Source organism: Physeter macrocephalus, unplaced genomic scaffold (assembly GCF_002837175.3).
Source record: "Physeter macrocephalus isolate SW-GA unplaced genomic scaffold, ASM283717v5 random_636, whole genome shotgun sequence".
Taxonomy (NCBI): domain Eukaryota; kingdom Metazoa; phylum Chordata; class Mammalia; order Artiodactyla; family Physeteridae; genus Physeter; species Physeter macrocephalus.
The window spans coordinates 22,645-50,000 of record NW_021145838.1 but is presented as its reverse complement, the minus strand read 5'-3'; the positions used below and the strand labels follow the sequence as shown (position 1 = coordinate 50,000).

The window sequence follows — 27,356 nt, the reverse complement described above, 5'->3', positions numbered from 1 at the left end:
CTGCCTTGAACTTTGCCACATTCTCCCTTGTTTTGCAACCTTGGGTGAGTCAGCTGACCTCTTGGAAGCTTATTTCACCCCTCAAGGAAGAAGGGAAAATAATCTATACTTCAGAGGATATGCTAAAGAATTTTATGCATGATAAAAACCTGTAAAAATGTAAGAGGTCATTATAACTATTTCTCCGCCTTTTGCACACACTGGGTTCCTCCTGAAATATGACAGTCTGGCCCAGGTTGAGACTTGGGCATTGCTTGTATTTTCCTTTGCTATTTTATAAGGGCAGCTACGTTAAAAACATGTGCACACACACTGAGACTTGATATTCATGACAGGAAACTGTATTACTATTGGTTTGAATGAATCTGAAAAAATAATTTAAAAGACCCATCAGAGTTAATAAGCTATTTCACATAAACCCAGACGTGCATGCACAAGAAAGAAAGGGATCTTATCAATTTTTCAGCTCTTTGAAGAGATTAATATATTTATCATTTTCTCTCACAATGGTCCTATTTGCAGGTCCCCCCACTCCCCATCCATGCAAAAGGGAAAGTCTGGGCTGGTTTGGACCTTTAATCCCCAAATCTATTGGCTAAAAAGAAAATGCAAGTGCTCTGCTGTATCACACCCTGCTGGAGGTCGCCCCTCGCTGCATGTCTCCCAGACAGTGGGTCTGTCCTCATGGTGAGAAGAGGGTTGCACAAGCCGCAAACCACATTACCAGACTTCTGGTCTACCAGCTCTTGACCATACCCAAGAGACAGCTTGGGTAGCAGGACCCAACAGAACTCTGGAGCAGGAGGAAATGGAATTCAACAGAGATGCATACAAGATTTAAATATCCAACTGCAATTTAAGGAGATGGATGGAGAGATGATAGATTGATTGATAGATTTTTAAATGACCTAAATATTCATCAACATGTTCATGGTTAGGTAGGCTATGATCCATCAATATGCAACTACATATCCAACAGAACTACACCAAAGAACACCAAGATTTTTTTTAAATGGGGTGCGGGGGCACCCAATAAGTATAAAATGATTCCTCTAAGCTATCTTTTAAAGTGCTGGGGTGAGGAAAAGAATATTGAAAACTAGTAGGCTAGAGGACGTGTATGGTCCCTACCAACCCAGTAAAGGCATGTCCCCAGGAATCTAGAACTTGAGAGCCCCACACGGACTCTATGCAAACAGCTGGTGGGAGAGGAGGGGGCCTGACTGGCCCAGGTGCCTGTTACCTCCGGCTCAGCCTCAGGAATAAGCTGGCGCAGCTCGGTCTGCATGAGTGGCCTCTCCGTGGGACGAGGACTGCTGGGCAGGAGAGGAGCTTCCTCCAGCAGGTTCTCCGGCCCCTCGGCCACCGTGGGGCTCACCCCAGTCTCCGTGACAACACACAGCTGGCTCAATCTGCTTCTCAGCAAGGACTGCAAAGGAAACAGAGAGGGACTCGGTGGTGTCCTAAGTTAGGTGGATGTAGGATGCCAGGTGGTTCCCTGAGCCGCAGACCCACATAGGACAGATAGACCGTCTACAGACTCAGATGCTGACCTCAGGAGACTCTGGAGAGATCAGATAATTCCTGCCAAAGTATATGGTCAGAAGCACTTTTCCTTCCATGCTCTCATCTACTCCTCAAAGCAGCCTGGGATGTGGGAATCTTTACCCATATGTTGCAGATGAGCAAACTGGAGCTCAAAGGAATTGCCCAAAGCCACACAGGAACCAATGGGTCCGGATCAGGGCTAAGCCACAATCCTGACTTCAAAGCCAACTACAGCACTTGCGGGGGCCCGAAAATGGATCCCAGGGAAGAAGCACAGGGCTCGAGGACAGGTGAGCTGGGCTCCAAACCTGGCATCACCAACGAGCTATGCGGCTTCTCAGAGCCTCAGTTTCCTCCTCTGTGGAACTGGAGCAAACTCTCCCCGTTCTTTCTCAAAACATTCAGGATTTCAAACAAGTGAAAGTCATCTAAATATACGGTATTTTCCTCTGCCAGAATCTTTATTATTGTTGTTGTTATAAATGAAATATATTCTCACTGTTATTTATTATTATTATTATTATAGATAAAATTTATATTCACTGTAGAAAATGTGGAAAATGCGACTAGTTAAAAAGGAAAAGACGACTTCCCTGGTGGCGCAATGGTTAAGAATCCGCCTGCCAATGCAGGGGACACGGGTTCGAGCCCTGGTCCAGGAAGATCCCACATGCCACAGAGCAACTAAGCCCCTGCGCCACAACTACTGAGCCTGCGCGCTAGAGCCCGCAAGCCACAACTACTGAGCCCATGCGCCACAACTACTGAAGTCCAAGCGCCTAGAGCCCGTGCTCCGCACCAAGAGAAGCCACCGCAATGAGAAGCCCGTGCGCCGCAACGAAGAATAGCCCCCGCTCACCGCAACAAAGACCCAACGCAGCCAAAAATTAAACATAAATAAATAAATAATTCTATTTTTTTTTTTAATTCTTTAAAAAGGAAGAGAAAAACAGCCATAATTCCCTAGGCAAAAACAACCATGATTCCACAGAGGTATTCTTCCTTCCAAGTAACTTTTCCTTAGACACTTGTTCCAACACTGAGGTAATGCAATCTATACAATTTAGCCTCCTGGTTTATTTTTTTGCTTTGTTTTTCACTTAAGGCATCTCACCTCTTGGCTCGTCTTCATTTCTCGAACATGGTCGGACAAAAACTGCACACAGGTCTCCAGGTCGAAGTAGACAAACCAGAGCTGGGGAGAGAAGCAGCTATGACCGCTGAGGCCAAAGCCCACCAGACCTTGAACTCTCCATCTCTGAGACCGGCCTCACCTCCTGCCTCCCCGCTGGAGGCTTGCCCTTCTGGGGAGGACCAGATTCATCCTGGTCTCCGGCGTGAGCATGCCATTCTGCTCTCTCCCACAGTCCCCCCGCATGACGGGGTCTCCTTTGGATGGCTGGTAGACAAGTGGCTTCATGTGCAGATTTGGAAAATGTCAAACCCTGTGCCCGCTGGGGGCCCACCCATACCCACACCCTGGGCCCCTCACCAGCTAAGAATGCGAACATGGTGCTGAGGAGATTTATCAATCCTCCCAGGCAGAGCCCAGCCAGGATCAGGCGCCCTGGGCCTCAACCAGCCCAGCTGTGTCCCAGACCCACTGTGTGACCTCCTTCTAGTCCCTTCAGATCTCCCCATTGCCTTGGGGCCAAAAAAACCACCATTCCAGGAGGACAAGGCCCTCAGGGTCTGACCTGCCTCCCCAGGGACCTTGTCTGGGTACTGAGGGCTCGAAATAGAGGAGGGCTCGAAATAGAGGAGGCCCCGTCTCTTTGCTGAATAAACGTTGAATGAGGAATGTGGCTTGGATGGTCTCCGAGCTTCCCTTCCAGCCCCACCTCGTGGAGGTTCTAGGCTGCTGGTTACCACCCAGAGAGGAGTCTCCAGGAAGAAACACTGGAGCAGAGAGGAAGGAAGGGCTGCCGACGCCATTTCCGTTAGCAAACTCCGGGGGACACTGCGCAGGCTGGGAGAGCCCAGCCCCAAAGTGGGTCCGCTGGAGAGGTCACTCCGAGACACAGTACCTGAATCACACTCTGGCAGCCTTCCACCGTGTCTGTCACCCCCAACAGCACCCGGTGTCTCAGGAGGGCTCCGTTGGCAGCCGCCAGCCTCAGATCCGTGTTGGCGTTGGCCTGTAAGACAAACGCCAGCCCCATGGCCCAACCTCCACGCTGCCGGGGAGCTCTTGGGCCTGGGCAATAACCACACACTGTCCCTCGCCGAGACACCACGGGACAATCCTGGTCTCCAAGACACATCCATTGTCTCCCCTATAAAACAGACTGTGGCATTGTTGGGACAATAAATTCAACAGTGTCAGAGAGCTTCGGGTGAAGCCCAGCTCTGCTACTTCCTGGCGGTGTGGCCCTGGACAAATGTGTCCCTTCTGAGTCTTGCTTTCTTCAGTTGTTGAACAAAGAGAAAAAGCGTCTCCGGCCCTCAGGAGCATGGTGAGATTGAACTGAGATTGCGTGTGTGACGCACTTAACCTGGTGCCTGGAACACAGTCGGGGGCCACACATATCTGCGGAAGGAGGGGGTTGGAGAGCTTTGAGCATCGATTGTGGAAATAAGCACCTACTTTCCATACTAGCTAACACAGTGACCGGCCCTCGGAGGGGGGCTCTGGGAATCCATCTCCTTCTTTTCCCACCAGAACCAACTGACGCCATGGATGACAAAGTAGGTGCTAAGCAGACCGGGGAGGAGAGGGCAGGAAGGGTGACAGGACCCAAAGCTCTAAAAGACCCTACAAGGACTTTCAGATGCGATTAGAAGGCAACCCAATCGAAGACAGTGGTCCCCAAAACAGGAAGGACCCCTGTAGGGAGCTTTGGAATGTGTGAGAAGGCCCTTACGGTTGTCACAGGCACGGGACAGGCAATGCTGGCATTTAGGGACGAGGACCAGGGATGCTAAACACATGCCTTCCACTGTAGGCCACATCCCATGACAGAGAATCTTGCACGTGGAAGAACTGTCCCCCAGCCTACCTGAACCCCAAACGTCCCACTGGGCACGAGCACATGTGAAAAAATCTATTCATAATTCTCTGATTGGCCAACCTAATCCCATTTTACATATAAACCTAAAGTGTTTTGTGAATAGGTTTTAAAATGCATTGAATTTTCAAGGAATGCCATTAAAGGCACACCTCGTTTATTGCGTTTCACTTTATTGTGCTTTACAGATACCGCCTTTTTTTTTTTTTTTTTTTTACAAACTGAATGTTTGTGACAATCCTGAGTCGAGCAAGTCTATCGATGCCATTTTTCCAACAGCGTTATTTTTTAACTAAGGTATGTGCATTGCGTTTTTTAGACATAGTGCTTTCACACACTTAATAGACTACAGTATAGTGTAAACATAACTTTTATATGCACTGGAAAGCCAAAAAATTCGTGTGACTTGCTTTATCGTGATATCCGCTTTACAGCGGTGGTCTGGAACCAAACCCACAGTATCTCCAAGGTCTGCCTGTATTATGAAAATCAAGGGATGATTATATTTTGTTTGGCCTAGAATTTTAGCAAGGGTGTTCACCCTTTCAGAAACCCCTATCACCAAGATTTCAGGCCCTGACTCCATCTCTTAACTACCTATATAACCCTGGGCAAATCAGTCACGATCTCTCTGCCTCCACACCCTCACGTCCAAATTGGAGATAACACCCCCTAATAATAAGGGTGAGAATAAGGATGAAATGAGTTAATTCACGTAGGACACCTGGAAGAATGAACACTCGATATATGTCACCTAGTAATATCTTTATGATGATGATACTGAACTGAAGACACCATGTTTTCCACTGTACCATGTTGGCCACAAACAAATATTTTTAGGAATTTGCAACATACCCTAGTGATGTGTTTTACTCTATAGGGGATAAAAGACAGAGTCTTGCCTGCCTTCATAAGCCTTCTGATCTTGAAAAAGGCTAATAATGACCCAAACAAGGGGAAAACAAGGCAGTGTGTACAAATGCTGAGGCTCTCAAGGATGCTATGTGATGCGGTAGGACACAAACAGTAAGAGTGACAATGGTCAGGAAGGGGGATCTGCATGGTCCTGAGAGATGAGGGATCCGAGGATAAAGAAGTCCTTGAGCTGAGGCCCAGAGGAAGACCTGAGCGAGGCTGTGTGACCACAGACTAGTTACTTAACCTCTCTGAGCTGTGGTTTCACCACTAGTGAAGAGTGAATAATCATAACAGTTGATACATAGTGAGCATTTATATAACACCAAGTAAGATTATAAGCATGCTGCGTGTATTAAGTCATTTAGTTCTCCCAACAATCCCATGAGGGAGCTAAAATTTTTATCCCCTTGTACAGATGAGAAAACTAAGGCCCTGAGAGGTTAAATAATAAATCACCCCAGGTTGCAGGGCTAGCAAATGGCAGAGGTACCCTGCCTCCTTGTGAGCTTGCTGTTGGGCATGGATATCAGGCCCCAAACACAGAACCCATAATAAGTGCTCATTAAACGATGGTCATATGAGAAAGTAAAGGATCCTGGAGGGGATCAACAAACAGTGATGACAGAAGGGCTATTAGGTACCTGGGGCCTCCATGCTGCACCTACGCGTAAAGATCCAGGGTTTTGTTTGTCTCTGTGCCCTGTGCCTAGCACATCCCCTGGCACTTGCTTCATAAATGGCTTCATAAATGCCAGCTGAATAAGGAAGAAAAGGAGGAAGGAGGCAGAGAGCCACAGCAGGCATTCCCTGAACTGCCTCCCTGAAGCACCTGCCAGGTGCCAGATATTTTGCTTGCTCCTGATAAAGCAGGGCACTTTGCTTCTTCCCCCTCCCCAAGAGAAGGTTCTTGCTGCAGAAGCAGCCAGCTCAACTGATTTTTTTTTATAGGCCAAACACAGGGGCCATGAGAGCTTCAGCAGAGCCCAAGGGCAGCATTATTCTGTCAGCCTCATCGCAAAGCCCGACAAAGATCCTTTCAGAATGATTAAGCCATGAAGTTCCTATTTGTCCCTGTGAGCAGGGGCACTAAATGGAATTCATATCCCCAAACCCTGACCACATTTCCCAACATCCCGCCCTCTCCTCCTGAGTGACGCAAGAGTGGAGTGTTTGCTAAAGATCTCAAAGTCCAGCTCTGTGCCAGGTGCTGGGGGAGCTTCTGAAGCAGCTGGAAAGACAGTGGAGGGGTGGTTGCCAGAATAAGTGTCCCCCAAGTATGCGTAAATCCTACCTCCCAGAACCTGTGAATGTATGTTACTTGGCACAGAAAAATTAAGGGTGTAGATGGAATTAATGTTGCTAATTAGTTGGCCTTAAAATAGGAAGATTGTCCCAGATAATCTAGACAGCCCAGTGTAATCACAGGGGGCCTTGAAAGTAGAAGAGGGAGACAGAAGACTCAGAGTCAAGAATGCGAGGAGAACTCAACCCACCACTGCTGGCTTTGAAGATGGAGGAAGGGGCCGTGAGCCAAGGAACGCAGGTGGCCTCCAGGAGCTGGAAAAGACAAGGAAACAGATTCCCCCCCTAGAGGCTCCAGAAAGGAGGCAGCCCAGCCCCGTCAAACTTTTAAACTACAGAACTGTAACACAACACACTTCTGTTGTTGTAAGCCACTACATTTATGGTTATCTGTTACAGCCACGGAACACCAATACAGTTGGGTATTGACTGAGAATATGGCTTGGAATCCAAGCGTCCTGGCCTTGAATTCCAGCTCTGCCATTTATTAGCAGCATGACCTTGGACTACTTCTTGGGCCTTTCGGAGCCTCGGGTTCCTCACCTGCAAAATGAACGTAAAAGCCTCTACCCAGAGATTTACTGGGGGATTTAATGAGTTAATGCATGTAAAGCATTTAGTACATGACCTACCACATAGGAAGGGCTCAACAGTAACAAAAGACAGATGTTGAACAAGCAGAAGACAATTAGTAAACCATACATTAAGCCAGGGGGTATCGATCTCCTTGTGAATGAGATCAGGAATCAGAGGGTTCAGGCTTTGAACCTCCACTCTGCCATTCAGAGTGGGATTGGGACAAGTTACCTAAACTCCCTGATCACCCACCCACTCTCTGCCTCAGAGGTCGTTACTGGGGTTAAATGAGACACAACTGTCAACCAAGCACCAGGTAGAGTCCATCCACCTCTCCCCAGGTACCTTGTGCTGTAAGGTGGGTCCAGGAAACACCCTTGCTCACAGGGCTGTGGCGAGCACCCAGGCAGAGGAGGTGCACAGAAGGGCTCAGTCGCCTCAAAGTGCCATCCTCCCAGCTCCCAGACTCTCTCAAAACACAGCCTGCTTCCAGAAAAACAACCCACAGGCATTAGAGAGAAAAACAGAAAGGATTTAATCACACATGGGATTTGATTTCTTTTAGTCACTGGGCACATGGGCCAGGGTGAATTTTCATGGTTGGGGAAATTCTTTGAAGCACGTAAAAGAAAAATCTGACTTGGGATTCCCCTGTCCACACAGCCTTTCTGGAGGGAGTGTGGCTGGAGTCCCCGGATGTCTTACCTTCCTCTGGTGTCTCTCGAAAATGAGCACAAGAGTCAGGGTCAGGCTCATGGCAGCCAGGGTCACGAGCAGCACGGCCACCCAGTGGTTCCCCAGGGCAAACATCTGGCTGGTGGAGTAGATGTTGGCCCAAACCACCACGTAGAACACCTGCAAGAAGCCAGAGAAAGGGCACGGTCAGGAACACCAGTCCTCAAATGAAGCAGCTCCATTCCAAGGGACACCCTCTGGCCACTTCTGACACCCTCCATGGATGCGAGAGCATCACAGGGCCAGTCAGAGACTGATGGGGGCGGGAGATCAGGGTGGTCTGTGAGAATGGGCCCTTGCTCCTTGTTCAAAAGCAAAGGGAGAGGCAAGGGGTTAGAATAGCTACTCCAAATCCTTGCTTACTCTGAATTCAAATAAAACAGAAAAGGGCAGGGGGCTGGGAGTGAGATAAATTTGAATCAGAAGCCCACGTTGATCCTTCAACAGCTAGGTGGCCTTAGACAAGTTGTAACAACTCTCTGGGCCTCAGTTTCCTCATCCATAAAATGGGGATAATAATCCTACTTCACAGTGTTGTTATAAGGGTTAATAAGATAACCTATGTAACAGCCTAGCACTTCTTAGGAAATCAGTAACTGCCAGTTGCCACCCCTTCCCCTCCTAGAAGCAGGACATGGGAGTCAAGAGTGCTTTTTGACCATTTATACATACAGAGGAGTGGCAGGTCACAGTGGTTAAGAGCACAGATGCAGAAACCAGAGTGCCTGGGTTCCAGCACTGGCTGTGCCATATTCTTTATGCCTGTGTGTGTTTATGTATATATATAGGTGTATACATATGTTTATATATATACACACACACATATATATGATTAGAGCTGAAATAGACCAATCCGTTGAACAGATGGGGAAACCAAGTCCCAGAGAGGAGGAAAGTCTTGACAAAGCCAGACACTGAGTCCAGAGCCTCAGTGGCGGGTCTACAGATTCCCAATCCCCCAGCTCTGCCCTTAATAAACCCTGCCTCCCATCCTCTACATGGGGAGCTGGTTACAACTCTCCCCCATGAATCTCCTCTTACACCAAACCCAGGTCCAGGTGTACTGCTCTCTCCCAGGCAGCCCAGCCACCAGCCCCCAAACCCGTTACCCACACCAAGAGGCTCCTGGGCACTCTGCCGAATTCAGCAGTGCCTCAGAGGCCTCCCTCGCTCTTACCACAGCGAAGGCCAGCCGCATAGGCCTCGAGTTGTAGATGATGTATCTTCTCACTTGGGGCTCCAGGAGGGCACTCTCAGCCAGGCTCCTGTACTGCTCAGCCGGGACCTGCTTGGCCACCCAAGGGAAAGAGACCCATCAGCCACGGAGAACCACGCCCCACCCTTCCCACCAGCGAGCGTGTCGTGGCCAGTTCACGTGGCTATCATGTGGAAGGGGGATGAGGTGCGTTCCTGGCTGCCCCCAAAGGCAGAATGAGGAGCATGGAGCACTGCATGGCAATCGCAGGGTGCAGCTTCCAGCTCAGAGAAGGACAGGCACCACTGGGGAGGTGGCACAGCTTGAGATCCAGGAGGACATCCAGGAGAGGGATCCCTGTCGCCCAAGGCTCAGCACCTCACAGCAGACCCAGGATAGCCTAATGGTTAAGGTGCAGGCCGTGGAGTCAGCCAGCCCTGGGTCTCCAAACCTTCCCTGCCCCTCGTGTGCTGTGTGACCTGGAGCAAGTAACCCCACTTCTCCTCAGTTTCCTCCTCTTTAAAATGAGGATGGGGACTTCCCTGGCGGCGCAGTGGTTGGGAGTCCACCTGCCAGTGCAGGGGACACGTGTTCGCGCCCTGGTCCGGGAGGATCCCACATGCCGCGGAGTAGCTAAGCCCGTGCGCCACAACTACCGAGCCTGCGCTCTAGAGCCCGTGCTCCGCAACAAAAAGAAGCCACCACAATGAGAAGCTCCCGCACTGCAACGAAGAGGAGTCCCCGCTCGCCGCAACCAGAGAAAGCCCGGGCACAGCAACAAAAACCCAATGCAGCCATAAATAAATAAATAAATAAATTTTAAAAAATAACTAAATAAAATAAAACGAGGATAATCAAAGTACACCTTGTAGAGGTGATAGGCATATTAAATAAGATAATACATATACAATATTTACAATAAATACAATAAATATATGTATAGTATGTATATACATATTATCTGGACATCTTTGGGGGCCTCTGTTCTCTCACTTAGATAGATATGTGTGTCTAAGTGTATGTGTACACAAGCCCGGTGCTGGTTCCATAGTGAACACTTGATACACAAGTGTTATTCTCTAACTGTACCATCAGTAACTATCAATACAGTCCAAGATACTGAAAATTCACATCTTCCTGCCCAAACAAAAAATGTCATAGAGCAAAGGTCCTATGAGAATGGATTGCTTAAGAACACAGAATTTAATCATTAGAGATGATATTTAGGAACATGGTAGAACAACATGTAAACTGTTCATCAGTTAAGGAAACCCAATCTGAAGACAACTGTTTAAGAAAAATGTTCTTTTGTACAAAGGCTGAAAGGAAGCATGGGAAGTAAAACCAGCTCATGTGCTGATGTGGGGCTAGTACTGTCAACTTGGAAAGTTTCCCTTTAATGGTCATAAAATGTTGTTTTAAACCACAATGCAATTCTGTTTTAAAGGAGTAAACTCTCAAGTCTTCAGGGTAAAATTAGCAATGTAGCTTCCTCATCCATAAACAATCCTCCCTGGGCAGTGAAGATGAAGGCCTAATCATGCTGGAGGATTTGAGAAGAGCAAGAACCACACCTGTGGGAACTTAATAGCAATACCACAATTTATTGAACATTTACTATGTGCCAGGGCCAGGGCAAGTGTTCCTCGAGCACTACTTCTCCTGATCCACACAAAAACCCTGTGTAATAGGTATTAATATTGCCCTCTTTTTACAGATGATGAGACTGTGGCTCAGAGAGGTTAAGTCACCTGCCTAAAGTCACCCAGGCAGTAAGCAGCTGAGCTGGATCTGCATCCAGATCTATGAACCCCCGTGAAGCTTATGCCTCGAACCACTATGCTTGAAGGTACTGCATTATCATCTAATGAATTCATGCACCCTTCCCTTTGCAGAAGCAGTTCCTTCTCCTAAAATGCCCTTCCTCCTGTTCACCCAGCAAACTCCTTTTTTTCCTTCAAGAGCCCAGATCAAGTATCTGCTCCTCGGCAAAGCTTCTGTTAGAATGAATGAAGGAAACCTCATTTATACTGGAGTTGGGAAGGCCAGAAGGAGGTGCTCTCATGCCCTACCACTCATTGTCATCTGCAGACTCCAAACAGGAAGAGAATCACCCTGTATCTCCAACAGGAAGAAGGTCGGTTTCTGCCTTTTACTACCTCAGCAGGAGGAAGGAAGATTTTCTCCTCGCCTGGTAATAGCCCAGCCAACGAGAGGCTGTCACAACTCAGCCAATGAAAAGCCACTACACTTCAAACCCCCAGTTTCCCCCACTGGCCTCCTTGTTTATAAGAGCCCCTCCCAACTTCTCTTTTACCTCTATAAAAGAACAGTCCTTTCCTTTGTTTCTCCAGACTTGCCCAGTTTTTACTATAGCATGCTTGTCCCGAATTGCAACTTTCTGCTATTACCGAATAAACCCATTTTGCCAGTATAATAACTGGCTGCTTTAGTTTTAAGGCGGACACTTTCATAACCACTGGTCCCCGAGCTGAGTTTATCATTTTCTCCTGTGAATGTCTTCAATGCCTCGTGCATCCCTCTACTGCAGCATTTATACCATACTGTTCTGCTTTACCTGACGCATGTCTATCTCACCCCCTGGGCTCTGTGAGCAGTGTGACACCAGGCACGGGGATCTAGTCACCTCTGTAGTACTCAGTGACCGCCTAAGTGGCCAGCACAGGGTGGACACCCCAAAACACACATCTGTTAAGTGAATTAATTGGAAGGAGAGGACATCTGCCGTATATCCCCTACCATTTTGAGCACAGGGTAGGTGTTTAAAAAAAACGTTGTGAATAATTGGATGGTAGAATAGATAGACGGACAGACAGGTGGATGGATGGATGGACGGAAGAAAAAGTACTAAGGACTCAATAAAGTCAGTGCTCACCTGAATGCCCCAGGTCTGCAGTTGTTCTTCGGCGGCTCCCAGATCGAAGGAGATGGGTGCACAGGGATTGTCAATCCGGAGAACGCTGAGGACCTGGCCATTGTGGAGCTCTGAAAGCAGACCAGAAGCTTCATCTGGCTGAGCGGTAAGGACTTTGGGTGAGCCCAGACTTTGATGGCATCACCTCCTCTGGCCTTGAGAACATTCTCATGGTGAGGAGAGACTTGCCGTCCTCAAACCCCTATGGGAGAAGGACTGGACTTGACTGGAAAGCTCCCAGGAGACAGAACTGAGGCCAGAGGCTATTAGGACTTTATTTGAGACCATAAAAGGAAGAACCTCCCAAGAATGTGAGCTGTCCACACACAGTCTGAGAGGTAGTGGGCTCCCCCTCACAAGGGATATTTAAACAGAGATTGAACAACTAATTGATCCAGCAGACATTTATTCGAGGATGGCAAAGGAAGCGCAACCAAACAACTTACATCCCTAGTGGACTCGGAGTCTAAGTAAGAGGTAACAATGTGGTAGGCACAACAGTGAACCCCCAAGGATGTCCCCGCCCTAACCCCCAGAGCCTGTGAATACATTATCTGACATGGCAAAGGAGAATGGGGGTTGCAGGTGAACTTAATGGTATTAATCAGCTGGCCTGAAATAGGGAGATTATCCTAGATTATCTGGGTACACTGTAATCACAAGGATCCTCAAAAGTGGAAGAAAGGGAATTCCCTGGCAGTCCAGTGGTTAGGACTCCATGCTTTCACTGCTGAGGGCACAGGTTCGATCCCTGGTCGGGGAACTAAGATCCCACATGCCACGGGGCAACTAAGCCCACATGCTCTAGAGCCCGCACGCCACGACTAGAGAGAAGCCAGTGTGCCGCCCGCAGGCCGCAACTAAAACCCGACGCAGCCAAGTGAATAAATAAATATAAAATTTTAAAAAAAAATGGCGGAAGGCTTCAGGAGCCAAGGACTGTGAGTGGCCTTTAGATGCTGGAAAAGAAAAGGAAACATTCTCCGCTGGAGCTTCCTAAAGGAATGCAGCCTTGCTGACCAGGGCTGTCAGACTGTGAGCCGACAGTCTGGCCAGTGTCAGACTTCTAACCTACAGAACTGTAAGAGAATAAGTGCATTTGCTAAGCCACTGTTAGTGGCACCTGTTACAACAGTCACAGAAAACTAATCCGCTGACTTACGGGCAAGCCCTCCCCAGTGTCTCTGCACTCGCTCAACATTTTAAAAGCATATATCGAGTGAAGTCATACCTCAAAAACACACATCATCTCAGGCTTGTCACAACGGCTATCAAAACTCTTGCCCTGCAGGGCTGCAATGAAGCCAGACCAGGAGACCCGAGGGAGGCCAGCTACAGTGAAATCCCCTCGGGTCCAGGGAGGAAGGGCAGCTGAAAGAAGCCAAACCAACTTCCCTTCTGAGTAGAGACACTCTGAACAAAAGGACCGAGATCTCCTTCCATCACGTACGAGGCCCAGGGAGCCACCAGAGAGCAGCCAGGGCAGCTGCTGCGGAGTAGTCCAGCCCTGAGATTCTAGGATCTCAGCGTTCAGCCACGCAGGGCTGGGAGCTGAATATTTCAGCACATTTTCTATAGCTGCTGCTCATAAAAGGAGGGATTAAACCACGAACATGTTACCTGCCGGCTCAGGGCACAGCTCGGGGCAATTCCTGAGTCTTAAAGCAAAATGACTAGTTCTACCTTCCTGGGAATCCCTGGCCCACCCAAACGCTCCTCTAACCCCTCACCCTGTCCATCCCTGGGCCCTGCCACCTGGGCCAACAAAATCTCTCCCAGCTCCGTGCACCCCTTGGTATCTTCACCACAACCCTAGGCCAGGCTCCCTTCACCTCTCCTTGTACCTGCCGTAGTCTCCTAACTGGTTTCTCCAACCTGCTCTTCCTCTTACAATGCATTCACACAGCAGCCAGAGCACGAATCAGTTAATACAAATTCTCTAAGTAAAACTTTCAATAGCTTCCCAGTCCTCTGGCAAAAACCAACCTCCTTACCAAGCTCCCCCGGCCCTTCGAAGAACTAGCCTCCTGCCAAACTCACCTTGAAGGCTCAGCCTCATTCTGTGTCTTGCCACCCCAGCCTCCTTTGCTCCTTGGACATGTAGTGTTCTCTCCCACCCCAGGGCCTTTGCGCATGCTCTTCCGGCTCTCTCCCTAGAACACATCCACCTAGCCTCACTCCATTATATCCAAGTCATCATTTGTGTTCCAGCTCATTAATCCCTTGCCCAGGAAGTCTTCCCTGACACTCTAAACTTGTAGCAGATCAAATCTGTCTGATAAACCTGCCCATAACTACATGCTCTTCTCCTTTATGCTTATCAAAGATGAGCACATGTGTATGCAATTACTTGATTAAAGTCCACTGTCTCCATCAGACTATATACTCCCACATTGGTTTTGCACATCACTGAATCCCCTGAGCTGGGTTCAGTGCCAGGTGTACAGTAGGCACTAAATAAATGCTTCATGTATAAATGAGGTTGGGAAAGCACAAGCTTGATGGTTTGGGGTTCAAATGGTAACTCAGCCTCTCACTAACAGAGCACCTTGAAGAAACAATTTAATCCCTGGCCATCCCCTTAGAGGATGATTATATCCACCACAGAGGATTTTGCAAATAATTAAGATGATGAAAGTCAAGTGCTTGGTGCAAAATGGGTACTGAATGACTGGCTGCTACTGTTGTCATAATTTAAAAGCCAGCTTGTCAAAGCTCCTAAGTTACCATAAAGGCACACCAGTTTAGCTGTGTTGGTTTTTACCTTCCCACACCTTGTTCCAGAAAGGATTTAAGGTGGCTTCATAAAATAAAATATGAAAAGATAAAATTATAAAATTAGATTTAAAAATAAGCAAATGAGGGAAAACAGACAAAAAGAAGATCAAGACCAAAATAAAATAGAACAATAAAATACGATAAGAATAGCTTCCAGGGACTGAGCCCATCCCATGCACCAGGCATGGGCTTAGGCTCACAGTCGTGATTCCATTTAATCCTCCAAGACTCCTAGAAGGTGGAAAACCATTACAATGGAAAAGGAAACTGAACCTCTGAAAGGAGAACCAGCTTGCCTGGTGGTACCAGGGGAAATGAAAGTAAGAAGAGAAGAAGTGAAGAGAAAGGGTAGCATACAAAATGCAGGCAGTCGTGCTGTGCAGAGCCTCAGACTAGCCCTCCACTGCACAGCACAGAGCAGAAAACCCACGCTGAGCTGGATCCCAGGCATGGAGGTTGTGAACCGCTCCCCTAGCCTGACTCTTTGCACCGTGAGGACAGTGTTTGCCTGAGCAACGTGGGGACTTTTCATAGTGTCTCTGTTTCCCTTTCAAACCATGAGTTCCTGGATTCTTGGCAATAATCTCTCTCATCTGTTCCTCAAAGTGAGAACTGCAAGTCCTCCACTTAGAAATACTTGTTTTTACACCTAGTCTAAGAAAAAGGATCTGAAAAGCTACCAAAGAAGCGCGTGTGTGTGTGTGTGTGTGTGTGTGTGTGTGTGTGTGCGAGCGAGTGTGTGCGAGTGTACAGGGAGCTATTTCCTATAAAGGGGCAAGAACTGGCTTGCCAAAAACCAGTAGAGCAATATTTTCAAAGAGCTGAAGGCAAATTATTCCATGCCATTTCATTTTACTGGTGTGTGTGTGTATGTGAACTGCTTTCCTAATAACAGTAGTCATAAAAGAAACCCTTGTTTTTAAGTTTTAAATCATCTAAGAAACAAGCCACAATGCAAAATGCCATCTCCCCTTGCCTATGACCAGCCACTCATTCATTCATTCAACAAAATACTTACTGAGCATCTACTATGGGCCAAGGGCTTCCCTGGTGGTGCAGTGGTTAAGAATCCACCTGCCAATGCAGGGGACACGGATTCGAGCCCTGGTCCGGGAAGATCCCACATGCCACGGAGCAACTAAGCCCATGCGCCGCAACTACTGAGCCAGCGCTCCAGAGCCCGTGAGCCACAACTCCTGAAGCCCGGGTACCTAGAGCCCGTGCTCTGCAACAAGAGAAGCCACTGCAATGAGAAGCCCGCGCACCGCAACAAAGAGTAGCCTCCGCTCACCGCAACTAGAGAAAGCCTGCGCACAGCAACAAAGACCCAATGCAGCCAAAAGTAAATAAATAAAATAAATAATAATAAAATTTTAAAAATAATAATACTATGGGCCGAGCCACGCGCTAAATACTACAGACACAGTGATGAACAAAGCAAAACAGGGCCCCTGAACTTGTGGAGCTTACATTCTAGTGAGGAAACGGGACATTCAACACTTTATTACACAGGTAATTATTTAATTACACACTGGTAATTGCTATAGGGAGAAACAGGAATATATCAGAGGGTCCCGGCTTAGGCTGGGCCATCAGGACAGGATTCCCCATGGAAGGGATATCTGAACTTAGCTCTGAAGGATGGATGGAAATTAAGCAGGGAAAAGGAAGCAGGGAAAGGGCATAACATACAGAAGGGACAGCAGGTGCAAAGGTCCTGGGGCAGGGAAGCATGGCAGGAACAGAGAACAGGGGCAGCAAGAGCCATTTAGCCAGGCCTTGCAAGCTGGTGAATGATAGATCTTCATGCTAAGCCTAATGGGAAACACTGAAACAGAAAGTGATTTGGTTGGCTGTGCATTTTAAAAAATCTCTCTGAGACACAATGCAGAGAACAGAAGAGGCAAGGAGGAGAGGTGCTAGGAAGCTACAGCAGGGATCCTGGCAGAGGGCAATCTAAGGAGTTGGTGACAGACAGAATAGGTAGAAATGACAGAAACTGGCCTGGAAACACATTCCCTAAATGCCCACCCTTATCTAAAGACACTTTTGTGCCCCTCCACTCCCCTCCCCCTCAATCATACTATGTGAATCCAGTTCAGAATCCTGGGGGGATAGGGGAGGAAGGCATTAAGGGTCATGATCTTACCTTGCCCCCAGCCAGGAGGGCTCCCGCCAGGCAGGGCGCTCCACCCAGGGGAGGAGGTGGGCAAGGGGCCGGCCGCCCCGCCGGGGTCCATCTGTGGTTCACACGCCATAGCAGAACCAGCAGGACTTCTGCTTCCTCTTCTCAGAGCTGTGGTGCATCCTGAAGCAGCCAGCTCAGCTTCGCCTGCCTTCAGAAAACAACAGCACGAGAAAGAACTTCAGGCCTGGTCCTGGGCAGGCCAGGCTCCTCAGGCTCTCAAGGCCAAAGCCATCACCAGACCAGTGAGAGCCACCCAGAGTCTTCCCTTGGACTGTGGTCTTGCTGATCATGCTGAGGAACGTTCTCAGAGGGAGTGAGGGGGAAGAGCTAAAACCCTCCAAGGCCTTGGCTGAGACTTCCCTCTGGTCTTGGATCTTCTCCAGCTCAGACACATCGAGGGACCCACAGAGAACTCACAAGCTGACCAGGCCCCACTCCCAGGCATCTGGGATTTCCCTTCCTGACTGAGTACAGGATAGGTATATTCATCATGGAGAGCGTTGTTTATACAAAGCAGCAAAATGTTATGAAAAGAAAAGAGCAAGGACTTTAGCACCAAAAGACCTAGATTTGAACCTTCACTCAGGCCTCACATGCTCTGGGACATTCACTGTCAAGGTACTTAACTCCCTGAGCCTTTCTGACCTCATCTGTAAAATGGGTTCAGGGAGGCCTATCTGGTATAGCTGCTGTGGGGATAACACAAGGAAACATAAGTATGGCATCCAGTACCCTGCTCATCATAAGGCCCATTTCCTCACAGGTTTTTCCCATTTCACAGGAGAGAAAACAGAGGGTCAAAGATGTGACATGACTTGCCCAAGGTGGGATGGCTGGGAGCTGTGGAGACAGGAGATGGACCAGGCCATCCAGCTGCAGAATCCAAGCCCATCATTCCCATGCCCCTGAACCTCTGCACCCAGGTCTGGCTATCGCTGAGCCTCCTCCTTAAACTGCCTTAAAAAAGACTGGGTCGAGGGAGACTGCATTTCCCAGGTGTGATCTAGTAACAAGCTCCAGTTGGCATCTGAGCTGCCAAGCTGTGGGAGGGCAGGGACCATCTCCCCTCACCTAGCCCAAGCCTGGCGCACGGCAGGCACTCCCAAATATCACTGAGTACCGGTCAGTCATATCACCCCTTACTTCCTCCCTCTTATCTTGTACCCCCAAGAGGCATGAAAGCAACAACAACAGCCCAAGGATGTCTGCCCTGCACTTGGCAATAACTGAGGCCCTTTCCTGCCTCACCTGATTACATCCTAGGCCCAGGAGACAAACAGAATCCTTGGATCCATTTTCCAGACCAGGAACCCAGGGACGTCATAGCTAGGAACCTGCTGCCCCGAGAAGCTGTACTGGAATCTCAGAGAGGTCCTTGAGCCCGCCCTCCCTCCTCCAGGCAGGAGGGACCACCCACAAGCTGGAGGTGCACAGACATCCTTCCAGACTGCATGCAAGGTTCATTAGCTGCAAAATCCCACAACTAGACATTGTCTTTGGGAAGAAGAAAACCCAGCACCCCAGTTGGCCCAATTAGCCTCCACAAAGTCCCAACCAGGAGCATTCATTCACCTGAAGGCCATTTAGCGTAATGGATAAAAGCAACCTGCACAGTCCTGCCACTTCTCACGTGTACGACCTGGAGCAAGTGACTTGTATCTGCCTCAGTTTCCACACATGTAAATGGGAATAATGTAACGAAGCTGTTGTGAGGCTTAAAGAATTCATACTTAAATCACTCGAGAGCAGCACGGGGCAAAAAGGAATATAGCAATCATTATTTTTACTCCACAGACACTCCCTAAGAACCTTCTAGGGCCAGGCCCTGTGCTTTCTAAACTATAAAACCAGAAATAAAATCTTAAGTCCCTGTTCAGCCCTCCCTGCTGGGTACCACCATCTGGTGGGAAAGAGAAACTCAGAGAAAGAGAAATAACAAACAGACAATGACCAAAGAAGGCAGTGAGAGGGAGCCGGCAGCACCTTGGAATGAGGGAAGAGTTCTTCAGGAGGCTTCTTGGAGCAGGGAAAGAGGCTCCTGGCTTGGTAAAGGTAGAGCAAGAGAAGGGGCTACCAAGCAGGGAGAGGTACAAACCAGAGGCCAGGATGGGCCCAATCAGGGCAGCCTCTGCACTCACCCTGCAGCCCCTCATCCAACCTGGAGGCTGCAGAGGGCAGGAGGGGTGTTGGCAAGACTGGCCAAGGGCAGGTGCTGACCCATCACCCATCAGTGTGTCCTGACCTGCCACCCCACTCAGCCCTGCACTAGCCCTAGGGGGCAAAGGAGGGAGGGAGATGCACCAGGGTGGAGTCAGAGCCCTGAGGTTCCTGCAACTAACTGGTCATCCACTCCCCAGCTTCCTTAACTCCCACTGTTGATTCCACTTAACCAGACCTTCCAGTTATCCATCTTTTTGAGCTGAGTGGCAAGCCTGTGCAAAGGAAGATATCCTAAAAGTCCCGCTGAGCAAAGGTCTCCATTTCTGCAGACACTGAGTGCCCAGCTTCCCCAGGAGGCCCTGTGCCTCACTGAGGGGTGTGCGCGTGTGCCTTCGTGTGGGCTGGGGGGAGAGGGGGAATCCTACGGTTTTCACAAGTCAGGTTTTGTTTTGTTAAACTGGAAAGTCCCAACAAGGGACCACAGAGGGTCTGTCACAGAAGTTTTGGGGTGGAAAAGCCTTGAGAGACAATGGCTCCAAGCTCTCCACTTTCCACATGAGAAAATTAAGACCCAGAAACGAAAGTGAACTATCCAAGGTCAAGGAGCCAGGTGGGGGATGGAGCCACAACGGAACCGAGCTCATTCGGGCAAGGGATGTTCCGCCGCATCTGGCCTTGGCCTTGGGCAGCTGAGTCTAGCTTCAGGTTCTGCCCTCAAGTCTCCTCCCGGGTCTGCTGCCTCTGGGCCTCCCTTACCCTGAAATCACTCCCACTGTCCCAAGCCCACCGGCTCCCAGGAGCCGCCCGAGAGCAGCTCCCACGCACGACAGGGGGAAATGGGGCCCAAAGGCGCAGGAAGAACGCGGACGCGGCCCGTGGCGCCCACCCCAGACCAAGACACGGGCGCCCAGGCGGCAGCACGGGATCCGCGCGGCTCAAATCGGGGCTCTCGGCCACCCGCGCCCGGGCCCGCGCACAAACACAGGGGCGCGCGCCCCGGGCCCGCGCACACTCACCCGTCCGCGCCGCCGTCGCCGCCCTCACCGCCGCCCGGGGAGCCCGGGGACGCGGAAGGTCTGGGGGCGCCGCCGCCCCACAGCGCCGCAGCCTCGGGGCACCGCTGCCCGCGCTCCGCCCGCCGCCCGCGCCGCGCGCCGCCCTCCCGGGTCCCGCCCCGGGGCCGGGCCGGCCCCACGCGGTCACCCCACCAGGAGAAGCCGCCCGCCGGGCTCGCCTCGGGGCCCAGAGGGAAGCCGGCTCCTGGGCCCGCTTCGGAGCCGAGCTGGGAGCTAGCTGCCTTTCACCAGCCGGGCTCCCTCCCGGGACGCCGGGAAGCGCCTCCGCGCTCGCCGACCACTTGCGTCGCTTCTGGGGCTCGGGGGCGGGGGGCGGCGGGGGTGGCCCGCGCCCCTGACGGAATGAGTTCCCGCCCCCCTCGGAGTCTCGGTCTCCCCGTCGTGAGAGCAGCGGCTTGCCTCTGAGGTCCAGCCCATGTCTGACAGTCACGGGACCCGGTGGATGAAGAAATATTTGGACCAGAAATTTCTTAGGGACATGTTTTTTTAATGAAAAATTATATGTGCACTGTGTTAAGAGCATCGGTTTGGGGATCAGGCTCCCTGAGCTCTAAGCCAGGTGTCTCTGATTTTTTAGGTCATCTTCGCTATAGTGTTTAACCTCTCTGTGCCTTAGTTTTCTGTAAACAACATTTGATACCGTTTCATGGGATTGTGTAAAGCTCTAATCAGATAATCGGTGTGAAGTGTACACACTGCAGGACACATAATGGCCGCTCACTAGACGTTGGCTGCCACCCCCAGCACCATCACTCGAGATTTCAGGGGCATCTACAGTGACAACTAAGCCCTTCCCTGAGAAAAGCACTAACCTTGTGTACGTTTCCATAGAAAGGTATGGACAGATGTGTACACTGTGCATTTACACAAAAGGGAACCTGTTCTATTCTGTTGGACACCCTACTTTTTCATTCAGCAAAGTTCCTTGGCATTCACCTCATGCCAGAACACTCCCCTCTGTCTGGGTTCTTTTTATGGGGTGTGTACACCTCCATGTATTGTAATAGGAAGGCTCTTTTTTTCCTTTGCCTCTCTCCGCTCGTGGACATGTAAGGGGAATTCCCACTCTTGCTCACAGGCCTTGCTGGGATGGTCATAGCCACAGTGCCGGGTACATGCCACAGCCTGCCTATCTACAAGTGGACTTGCCGAGTCAGAATATGGGTGCAGTTTTAATTTCAGCAGATATAGTTGTCTTCATGCTCTGCCAGAGGCAGAGGTGGAGTGCTTGGGGACACGAGCAGGGCAGTGATTGAGGAATAAGCAGCTGATGCTGCCCAGGCAGCATCCTCATTCACCAGACAAGTGAGCATCCAGGAAGCAGGCTACTAAAAATTAGTTTATTCATTTATTCATCAAAAGATCGACGCTGAGTGCCTGCCGAGTGCCAGGCATTGTTCTGGGTACCACTGAGCAAGACACACAAGATCTCTATTTGGTTTGCCTAATTTCCCAAAACACAATCTGGGGGCATATGGGAGCAAGATTCATGGGCTGCTGGAGTCTTCCTACCTGCTGACTGGATGTTGAAAGGGATCCTGGGACAGGTGTGTGAACTGGTCACCATCTAAATCCTGCCTCCCCAGCAAGGCCTACCTCCTACATGAAGCCGGATGTCATACTCCTGCCCTTTCGGCCGAGCTACCTTCACTGTGCATTCTCACTGCCTGTCGCTCTAGCTTGAACATTGACACATCAGCCTCCTTTGCTAAGGAGGCACAGAAGACGTGGACCTTTGGAACTGGCTGACCGGGCTCCACCAATCACTGGCATGTGAACTTGCACAGGCCGGTTCCCCTCTCTGAGCTTCAATTCCCTCATTTATAAAAGGATAAGAATATCTGCTAAACTGAGAGATTTTAAGAATTAAATGAGATGATGAAGTGCTTAGCAGAAAGTAGAGTAAAAGTGAACTGCAGGCTTCTCATTGTGGTGGGTTCTCTTGTTGCGGAGCATGGGCTCTAGGCGCACGGGCTTCAGTAGTTGTGGCACGAGGGCTCAGTAGCTGTGGCTCGCAAGAAGCCCGCGCACCGCAGCAAAGGGTAGCCCCCGCTCGCCGCAACTAGAGAAAGCCCTTGCCCAGCAACGAAGACCCAACGCAGCCATAAATAAATTTTAAAAAAAGAAAAAAGTGAACTGCATTTCTGGGCAATTCTTTTGCATCTCCAAAAATACAGCAAATGGCAAGGCCTAGCACTATGGCGTGAGGGAATGGGGGCTCCATGGAAAATGGAGAAAGATGAATGAAATCTGATAAAAGGTGAGTAATACCTAGTAATGTCCACTGGAAAGCAGTCTTCAGTGGCGCTATCTTGATGGATTCACAAGGCTCTCTGTGGTAGGCCCAAGCCCCTCCCTACCCCCCAGCCTACCCTGTACTCATCTTTACCCACTGTCCCCCAACCTCTGAAAACCCGAAGCTCCAAAAGCACAGACCATCTCTCAGTTCCTCCTACACCTGTGCTCTCTCACTTCCAGCTCGCAGTGGTTGCCATCCTTCTCCATCTGGAAGGTAACCCTCAAACCTCATCCTCACCTCATTGCCCAGGTAACTGACACATTCTCAGGTCTCAGCTGAAAGGGCCCTTCTTCTAGGAGCCCTCTCCTGTCCTGAGCCCAGGCCAGTCCCCCATTCTCATAGTTACTCTTCCTTAACCTATGGCCACACCTAGCCCTCGCTATGGTCACTGTTCAGTGTCCTTTCCCAAACGGAGAATAAACCTTTGGGGCACAGGGCTGTTTCTGCCCATGCTCAGAGCTGGCCCCCAGCCATTGTTACACACATCTGAATTAGTGAATGAATAGCTATGAATGAAATGATCAGGGCCTCAACTACAGATAAATCCAAATAACCACAAACCCCAGCCAAAGCCACCATTACTCAGCATTTGCCCCTTCGTCCTGTCATGTTTGCAAGGGTTACAGGCCCATGTCTGAGGGCTAGCTGCCAACTAGCTGGCAACCTTGATGAAGCAAGAGGGAAAGAATTTCTTCCTGGTCTGGAAGTATCTTCAAGTGTGGCAGCAGACAGAACAGGAGAGAGCCTCAGAACCATGGGATGAGTAAGTGAAGAGGCAAAGATCAAAAATTAGATCTTGTTTTTTGGAACTCGTCTGCCAGTTGTAGAGTCATTGACTTTCTAACTCTTTTAGAAACACACTGCTTGAAACATTGCCATAGAACAAATTGAACTAAATCCTACAGCAACCCAGGCTGGAAAGTCAGGCAGACCTGGGTTCAAATCTACACTTGGCCACTAATTAGAGCCATCTTAAAAAGTATTTCCAGGGCTTCCCTGGTGGCGCAGTGGTTGAGAGTCCGCCTGCCGATGCAGGGGACACGGGTTCGTGCCCCGGTCCGGGAAGATCCCACATGCCGCAGAGCGGCTGGGCCTGTGAGCCATGGCCGCTGAGCCTGCGCGTCCGGAGCGTGTGCTCCGCAACGGGAGAGGCCACAACAGTGCGAAGCCCGCGTACCGCAAAAAAAAAAAAGAAAGTATTTCCAAAAGCACGTCCCACAGCACGTTCCATTGCTCCTGGCTCCATTACATTGATTCGAAATCCTGGGAGTCACATCACACGGTGAGTGCTCCCCTATAAGATATGCACGTGAGGGCTTCCCTGGTGGCGCAGTGGTTGCGAATCCGCCTGCCGATGCAGGGGGGCCTGTGAGCCATGGCCACTGAGCCTGCGCTCCGCAATGGGAGAGGCCACAACAGTGTGAGGCCCGCATACCGAAAAAAAAAAAAAAAAAATATGCACTCGAGAGCTTGGGCCTAGACACGCCACTGTCCTTGGCAGGAATGTGCAGGGAGTTAGACAAGTCACAAGCTATTTGTCAGGAAACTGTGTCAAAACCAGAAGAAATACTTTGGGATTTTTAAATTTATTTTTATTTATTTTTGGCCACGCTGCCCGGCTTGCGGAATCTTAGATCCATCCCAACCTGGGATGGATCCCGGGGCCCCTACAGTGGAAGCTCAGAGTCCTAACCACTAGACTGCCAGGGAATTCCCTGGTAAAAGTTTTTAGTGGTCTAGATAGAAGATCAAACCAGCTACAATATTCTCTAAAACCAAAGCCTAAGCCAGGGCAAGGCCTTAACTCTGTATAATTCTGTGAAGGCTGAGAGAGGAGAGGAAGCTGCAGAAGAAAAGTTTGAAGCTAGTGGAGATTGGTTCATGAGGTTTAAGGAAGGAAGCCATCTCCATGATTCAGTAATTGTTGATGTAGAAGCTGCAGCAAGTTACTCAGAAGATCCAGCTAAGATAATGAATGAAGGTGGCTACACTAAACAAGAGGTTTTCAATGTAGACAAAACAGTCTTATGTTGGAAGGAGATGCCATCTAGGACTTTCATAGCTAGAGAGAAGTCAGTGCCTGTCTTCAAAGCTTCAAAGGACAGTCTCTTTTATTAGGGGCTAATGCTGCTGGTGACTTGAAGCCAATGTTCATTGACCACTCTGAAAATTCTAGGGCCCTTAAGAACTGTGCTACATCTACTCTGCCTGTGCTCTATAAATAGAACAACAAAGCCTAGATGACAGCACATTTGTTTACAACATGGTTTACCGAACATTTGAAACCCACTGTTGAGACCCACTACTCAGGAAAAAAGATGCCTTTCAAAATATTATTGCTCATGAACAATGCACGTGGTCACTAGCTGGCATGGAGAAAGCTACTGTTGGCAATCATAGCAGAGATATTTTTTACTCACCAGATAACCACAGGATCTGCCTTATTTCTTAGCCTCCCTTACAGTCAGGTTGGATCATGTGACGCACGAGGGTCAATGAGCTGAGAACAAGTGTCATTTATTTCAGGACGTAAGCATAGACGAGCTGGTGCACGTTTGCCAACTTTTTCTTCCCTTGCCTCTGGAAATCATGGGAACCATGTGCTAAAATGGTAGAGCCACAAAGTGGAAGTGATCTGAATCACTGCATCACCACATGGAGAACAGCTGCCTTGGTCACCCAACATGTATCAAACATTGTTAAGAAATCTTTGTTGTATTAAGCCACTGAGACTTCAGAGTATATCCTATACCAACAAATAAGAGCTATTATTAGACATATAACCAAGGATGATTAGGATGAGAAAAGGAGAACCAAATTTTGGAAAATTAGGAAACATTTTTTGAGTACCTAGAATGTTCCAGGGATCGTGTGGTACTTTCAATAATTTTGTTGTTGCTTTAACAGTGGTTGTCAACTGGGTGATTTTGGTCCCAAGGGGACATTTGACCACATCTGGGAACATTTTTGGTTGTCACAACTGACGGGGTACTACTGGCATCCAGTGCGTAGAGGTCAAGAACACTGCTGACCATGGTCTGGATACACTTAGCAATACCAGGAGTAAAGTCCTAACAAAACCAGGTACAGTTTGGGACATATTAGGATCGAGATGCTTATAACTAAATGAAAATATCAAATAAGCAATCTGAGAATTCTAGAGTTCAGGAGAGTTGGAGATAAAAATTTCGGTCTTCAATATAGATGGTATCAAAGCCATGAAATGTAGATGGTCTCAAAAGGGGATGTAGAGACATACGAGAACAAAACCACAGGAAAAGATGGGGAGGAACCAGCAAGAGACTGGAGAGGCAAGGCAGCACACTGCTGCAAAAGGGAGGCTAAGAAAGTGGCTCAAGAGGAAGAGCCAACCCTGTCCAATGATACTGAAGGTCAAGCAGGCAGAGGATTGGACCCCAACTTGGTCATCACTGCTGACCCTGACAAGCAGTTTCAATGGCATGGCAAGCCTGACTGGAGTGTTTCAACAGTAAAACATGGAAAAGCTCGTATAGAAAATTCTTACGAAGAATTCTGTAAGAGGGAACAGCAACTAGAGACGGAAGTGGCCTGAGATCCACCCATCCTCAGTCACATAAAAGATGGTTTTTTAAAAGGCCATCTAATTCCCCCAAAGTTTCAGCATGATGTTCTTTCAATTGTTTCTACGTACCAGAAATTATCTTGCAGCCAAAGACTTTCAACTTCTAGTGGGTCAGAGGGCATTTTTTTTCATATAAATGTATTTATTTATTTTTGGCTGCATTGGGTCCTCATTGCTGCGCAGGCTTTCTCTACTTGTGGCGAGCGGGGGCTACTCTTCGTTGCGGTGCGTGGGTTTCTCGGTGTGGTGGCTTCGCTTGCTTCAGAGCACGGGCTCCAGGTGCGTGGGCTTCAATAGTTGTAGCAGGCAGGCTCTAGAGCACAGGCTCAGTAGCTCCGCGGCATGTGGGATCTTCCCAGACCAGGGCTCGAACCCGTGCCCCCTGCATCGGCCAAGCGGATTCTTAACCACTGTGCCACCAGGGAAGCCCAGAGAGCATTTAATTCTTAAGTGCTAGAGTGAAGTTACTATAGGTACTGCACTGAGCATTTAGCCCACCAGGAAGGAAATATGCTTGATAACCTGCCCAAGGCTGCCCCAGGACAGGGTGCTCTAGAGAAAAGGCAAACCAGGTCTACTAGTTGTTTGCTGTTTTGTGTGTGTGTGTGTGTGTGTGTGTGTGTTTTTATTTTTTGGCTGCGATGAGTCTTCGTTGTGGCGAGCAGGCTCCAGAGCGCACAGGCTCAGTAGCTGCGGAGCGAGGGCTGAGTTGCTCCACAGCATGTGGGATCTTAGTTCCCTGACCAGGGATTGAACCCTTGTCCCCTGCATTGGAAGGTGGATTCTTAACCACTGGACAACCAGGGAAGTCCCCTGCTTGCTGTTTTTCAAAACAGTTGTTGGGTGAAATCACAAGTGATTTCCTTCCTGCTAAGATACGTACCATGAATATTTTCTAAGTATGTATGTGAATGTGTGTGATACATGTGCTAATTTAATTTCCTTAGTGAAATTCTGCAGAACATCTGGGTCAAAGTGCATTTTGCATTATCAAAGAGGATGAAGCAGAGGGGAAAAATATGCATGACAGAGTC

At 49.2% G+C, this 27,356-nt stretch overlaps 1 protein-coding gene across 8 annotated transcripts; it reads right to left on the bottom strand.

Annotated features, from left to right (window-relative positions):
- Positions 1–385: 385 nt before the first annotated feature.
- TMEM268 (transmembrane protein 268) lies at positions 386–20,808 on the bottom strand. 8 transcript variants are annotated; one of them, XM_028485772.2, is made up of 9 exons: positions 18,756–20,339; positions 17,145–17,331; positions 12,179–12,288; positions 9,265–9,372; positions 8,058–8,207; positions 3,576–3,686; positions 2,663–2,743; positions 1,244–1,429; positions 390–793 (listed from the first exon to the last, which is right to left on the bottom strand). In XM_028485772.2, the coding sequence occupies exons 2-9, from the start codon at positions 17,251–17,253 to the stop codon at positions 737–739; spliced, it is 912 nt and encodes a 303-aa protein (XP_028341573.1). In that variant the 5' UTR covers positions 17,254–17,331; positions 18,756–20,339; the 3' UTR covers positions 390–736. The 8 variants fall into 8 exon arrangements, with proteins under 8 accessions (XP_054939082.1, XP_054939083.1, XP_054939080.1 ...); XM_055083107.1 differs by lacking the exon at positions 18,756–20,339 and adding an exon at positions 20,552–20,808 and having other exon boundaries at positions 386–1,429; XM_055083108.1 differs by lacking the exon at positions 18,756–20,339 and adding an exon at positions 20,360–20,483 and having other exon boundaries at positions 386–1,429.
- Positions 20,809–27,356: the final 6,548 nt, after the last annotated feature.

Bases quoted from the DNA above. Each gene is read 5' to 3' on its own strand.
- TMEM268 (XM_055083107.1), bottom strand. From the start codon at position 17,253: ATGGCGTGTGAACCACAGATGGACCCCGGCGGGGCGGCCGGCCCCTTG. The intron at 8,208-9,264 runs GTAAGAGCGAGG...GGCTTCTTGCAG, and splicing joins TGCGGCTGGCCTTCGCTGTG to GTGTTCTACGTGGTGGTTTG. The intron at 3,687-8,057 runs GTAAGACATCCG...TTTGTCTTACAG, and splicing joins TCGAGAGACACCAGAGGAAG to GCCAACGCCAACACGGATCT.